This window comes from Mauremys reevesii, linkage group 1 (assembly GCF_016161935.1).
Source record: "Mauremys reevesii isolate NIE-2019 linkage group 1, ASM1616193v1, whole genome shotgun sequence".
Classification (NCBI taxonomy): domain Eukaryota; kingdom Metazoa; phylum Chordata; order Testudines; family Geoemydidae; genus Mauremys; species Mauremys reevesii.
Window position 1 is genome coordinate 4,750,236 of NC_052623.1, and position 5,372 is coordinate 4,755,607.

Genomic DNA, 5,372 nt, shown 5'->3' on the forward strand with positions numbered 1-5,372 from the left:
GTGCGGTGTTTGCAGGGAAGAGGTACAGCAGGTGCAGAGACTTGGCAGAAGAGTCAGTCTAAGGGTCGTGGTTCTGGGGGTCCAGCTTCCAGAAATTAAAAAGGCGGCAACCCACTGAATTGTACATAAACTGATTCCACAGCTTATCATGCTGACACAGCAAAATGAGGTCAGGAAAGGATTTAATGTGTCTCTGACTGCCCAGTGAGTGATTCAGGGACGAGGGCCCAGCGCCATATCACCAGTCAGCTCTACACAGAGCTTGGCCTGAGAGCCATATCACCGGGGAAAACTTTTAGGTTCCTTTATGAGAAAAGAGCCGTAGCAACCTGTCCCGGATCTGTTTGGTCCTCACACCATAGATGATGGGGTGTAACAAGGGGGGCACCAAAAGGTACACATTCGCCATGAGAATGAGGACATGCAGGGGCACATTATGTCCAAACCGATGCGTGATGGAAGAGAAGAAATCTGGGATGTAAAAAACCAAGATGGCGCAAAGATGGGAGCCGCAAGTCCCAAAAGTCTTGAGCCGGGCATCCTTTGTGGGGAGGCTGAAGATTGCCTTGAGGATCTGGATATATGAAACGGTGATAAAAAAAACATCCAGACCGATCACAGAGAATAGAATAAAGAGGCCGTAATAACTACTGAGGCGGGTGTCGGCACAGGCCAGCTTCACCACGGCTATGTGCTCACAGTAAGAGTGGGGGATGATGTTGGTTCTGCAATATGGCCACCGCCTCACTAGGAAGGGATAGGGTAATGCAAGTATGCCGCTGCGCAGAACCAAAGCCAGGACGATCTTGGCCACAACAGAATTTGTCAGGATGGTGGAATGTCTCAGGGGATCACAGATGGCCACGTAGCGATCCAAAGCTAAGGTCACTAAGATCCCAGACTCCATTGCTGAGAAGCAGTGAATGAAGTACATCTGGGTGAGGCAGGCACTGAAATCGATCTCCCTGGAATTGAACCAGAATATATTCAACATTTTTGGCATGGTGGCTGTGGACAGGACCAGGTCAGTGACAGCCAGCATGCAGAGGAAATAATACATGGGCCCATGGAGGCTCGACTCCCTCTTCACAATGAACAGGATGGAAAAGTTCCCCAGGATGGCTATAGCATACATGATGCAGAAGGGGATGGAGATCCAGATGTGGGCCACCTCCAGGCCAGGAATGCCCATCAGGATGAAGGTGGAGGGGTTGGTGAAGCTGGTTGTGTTGGAATCTGACATGGAGTAGGGGAGAAGGTTTCCAACTCTGAGGCAGAACGGTGTCTCCTGCATGCACCGTAGGTTTCCCTGACTTTCTGTATGTGACCAGGGTGATAGTTGAAGTACAAATGCCTGGATGGAGAGACAATGTTAATATGAGACACTACATACACTACTGGAGGCTGTTCTTCTGGGTTAAGTAGATTCGTTGCTCTTTATACACTGAGAAATGACATTCTCATTATTTAAATAAATGAATTATGAACAACTGAACATTCCTATGCTAATTCAATATGTTATGATGCTCCATGCATCAATAATTCTTGCACATCATAGTGGGGGAAACCTTAAGAGTCACCAACAGGAAACACGAGTGTGGATATTGGCTATCAATCATTGTTCCTTAATTCAATGAAAGCTAGGCCAGAGAATCCATGCTGTAGGGAGTTCCCCTTTCATCTGTTTGCTTAAAATATGAGAGTAGAAAAAAACCCAAACCTTTGTAAAGACGTGCTGGGGAAACATCCCAACTAGAAAACAACTTAGAGAAAAGACCTCAGCATCATTGATAGCAGCTCCGGAGAAACACCTGGTCATTCACAGCAGTGGCCAAAACAAAAACAATATTTGGATGCCTGAGGAATGGAATGGAGAATAACCTGCTCTGGACATGTGCTCAGTTTTGGTCACCCAGTCTCTATAAAGGATATAGCAAATAAAAAGGGGATTTCCAAGACAGGCTCTGAGAATGGGGAGGCTGCCGTATGTGGACAGACTGACAAGTCTGAGGCTGTTTAGAGAAGAGACAAACAAGGGGGCAAATGATAGAGGACAGCAAAATTAGGAATGGATCTGATTACATTCAAATGAACAGAGAACACCAAACCTGTAGTTTCTATAGACACACAGTGCTTCTAAAGTTCTAATTCCCCAAAGCTGAGGAAAACTATCATCAAAACTGATTGGAAGGAAATAATTAGACAAAAAATTGGAATGAAAATTGAAAGTGTTTTTAAGAGAGATCATTAGATAGAGAAAAAAGTCAGGATTCCTCAGTCAAGAAGGTGAAAAACTTTGGCTAAAAAGCTGGTCCATTTGCCAAGTGAAGGCAGTAATGAGGGTGGGGAAGATAAATGTATATCAATGTGGAAAAGGGAAAATAGCCAACAATAAATATCGGAAGTTATGAAAACTAATAAGGGACGTTGAAGACATCAGGGGAAAATCCATAGTTGGCAGGGCTGAGGATTACAAAAAGGAAGTTATTAAGTATATTAAGAACAAAAGGAATCCTAGAAAAGTTTTAGGGAAATTCCTCTTTACAGGTAAAGCATTAAAAAAATTAAGGTACTGTTAAAAAAAGATTTGAGAAGCTTAGGAAATATGGAAAAGCTGGTATGGAATTAGTTCAAGAAAAACATTCTATAATACAAGTAATGCCATTCACAACAGGGTTTAGGCAAACTCAGTCTTGTCAAATAAACCTGATTTCACCCTTTAATAGAGTACAGATTTTGCTGATCAAGGGAACCATGCAGATACAATAAGCTTTGATTTTCCTGAGGCATTTGATTTATTGGGGGGAAACACTGAGATAAAATAATTAACACTCTACAATATCAGTAGTGCACACATAAAATGGAATAAAACTGATGAACTGACAGATCTGAGAAATCAATTGCTAACAGGTCATTATCAGTGAATGGGGTTGTTTCTAGTGGGGTTCTGCAGGGGTCAGTTCTGGGACCAATGCTACTCAATATTTTCATCAATGATCTGAGAGGACATAGAAAATCACTGCAGATAAAATTTTTCAGATGACCCAAAGATTGGCAGAGGGTGAAAATGAGGAGGACAAGGAAGGCACACCGATTGATCTGGGGCATTGGTAAGAGTGTCCCGTGAAAAAAAAAAAGTTTTAGTACAGTCAAATGCAAACTTAGCCTCTCGTAACAGGAAATGCAAGCCTGACCCACAGTCTTGGACACTGTATTATGCAATGCACAGATCCTGAACAGGATTTAAACGTCATTGTGTAAAACCAACTCATTGTGATCTCCCAGTGCGCTGCTGTGGCCAAAAGGACTGATATGATCCTTGGATGTATAAACGGAGTGGTGAGATGGAGCAGGGGAAGGATCTTACCTCTGCACATGGCACTGGTGAAACCGATTGCATCCAGTTCTGGAGTCCACATTTTAAAAGGATGTTGAAAAATTGGAGAGGGGGCTGAAAAGAGCCACAAAAATGATTGGAGGCTGGAGAAAAAGCCGGACCATGAGAAACTTGAAGGGTTTCATCTCTTTAACTTATAAAAAAACCTGATCAAGCAGACACTTTCATGGGGAGATAACCGTGGGTAGCAATGGGCTCTGTAATCTAGAGGAGAAAGGCAAAGCAAGGCCAAATGGATGGAAGCTGAACGTGGACAAATTCCAGCAGGAAATAATGGCCACATGTTCAGCACTGAGGGTGGTTAACCATTGGAATAAACTGAGAAGGGAAGCGGTGGACTCTCCAGCTCTCCATGTTGGCAGATCCAAGCCGAATGCTTTATTGCAAAATTTGCCTGAAGGCTTGTCTACAAAAAACGCTATAGCAGCGCTGCCTTGGTGCTTCTGTATAGACACTACTTACACCAAAGACAAGGCTTCTTCCATCAGCATAGATAATCCACCTCCCCGAGAAGTGTTAGCTAGGTGGATGGAAGAATTCTTAAGTCTACATCTTCATGTCTACACCAGGGTTAGATTGATGTTTGGATTTTGTTGTTGTTTCAAAATAGGCAAATGCAACATTTTAGGTTGTATTAGCAGAGGCATAGCATGCAAGTCATGGTATGTGATAGTATTCCTCTACGAAGCACTGGTTTGGGCTCAGCTGGAGTACTGAGTACAGTTATGGCCACCAGTGCATGGGAAGGATGTATAGAAACTGGAAAGGATCCAGAGGTGAGTGACAAAGATGACTAAAGGGATGGAATACAAGCCATACGACCAAAGGCGGATGGAACTGGTTATGTTTAGTGTGGAAAAGAGGAGATTAAGTGGGGATGTGATAACATTCTTCAAACACTTGAAAGGCTGCCATAAAGAGGTGGAGGAAAGCTATTCTGTCTTACCACAGAGGGCAGGACAAGAGGCAATTATTTCAAACTTCCGCCACAACAGATTTAAATTAAATTTTAGGAAAAACTTCCTAACTGTAAGAAGAGGACGACAGTGGAACTGTGGATAGCCCTTAGCCTTCAATGACTAAGACACACATCAATAAGAAGACTTCATTTTCAATTGCTGGGAAGTTTGTCAAATTTTAGGTGTTTGGACTGAAATTTCCCATGCTGGGTGTTTGCTTCCGGCTGAATTGTCTGTTGAAAGTTTATGGCAGAACAGCTCAGCCAATTTATCAAATGAAGCTTGGAGAAAATATGTCTTACCAATGTTGACAAATTCTTATAATTGTTCAGTGAGGAGGTGACAGTGTCTGTGCATTAACACACAGCTGGCTCCTGAAGTCTTTACTGAGTTCTTATTCCAAGGGGTGATTTGCCTCAGTGGGGTCTCAGCAAAGTATGTGTCCCAGCATCAGAATATGGCCTTGTACTCTTAAAACCTTTCATCCTGAAGGATCCACTGTGCGAATGAAATGCAGACACTTTGGTGCTGGAGGCCATCAGCTGGGTTGGGCAGGGGTGCACAGAAAACAGTGACATTTTGACCAGTGATACTGTGAAAGGACCACAGTGAAAGGACGACAGACTTGCTCTCTAACCCATCATTCCCATGTTGCACTGGGTTTATTGAGCAGGTGAGCTTCTCAGCAAGAGATGGGTACCTGTGAATTCTGAATGGGAAGTGTCCTCGCTAGGAATCCCCCTCAGGTAGCCGTGTCCCACGCCTCTCTCACTGCAGCATCTATAGCAATATCCAATGCCAAGAGCCAGCACAGGGATGTTCACCATTTATAATATAGCTCTGCGAAGTCCCAGTGGGATTTACTTGGCCTCTAAGGGAGAAGCAGCATTTGAGTGTAAACAGGCTGGAGACAAGCCTGTCTCTGCTTCTCTACTAATTATCCAGCTTTAGAAGTAAACAGTAATTAAGGGACCTTCCCAAAGGGAGATGAGAACTTCTGGGCTCTGTGCTGAGTC

General features: G+C 43.7%; 1 protein-coding gene across 1 annotated transcript; it reads right to left on the reverse strand.

Moving 5' to 3' along the window:
* Window positions 1-295: 295 nt before the first annotated feature.
* On the reverse strand, window positions 296-1,249 carry LOC120386911 (olfactory receptor 52E4-like). The gene has a single exon (XM_039506950.1). The coding sequence runs from the start codon at window positions 1,241-1,243 to the stop codon at window positions 296-298; it is 948 nt and encodes a 315-aa protein (XP_039362884.1). The 5' UTR covers window positions 1,244-1,249.
* Between the last annotated feature and the right edge of the window lie 4,123 nt (window positions 1,250-5,372).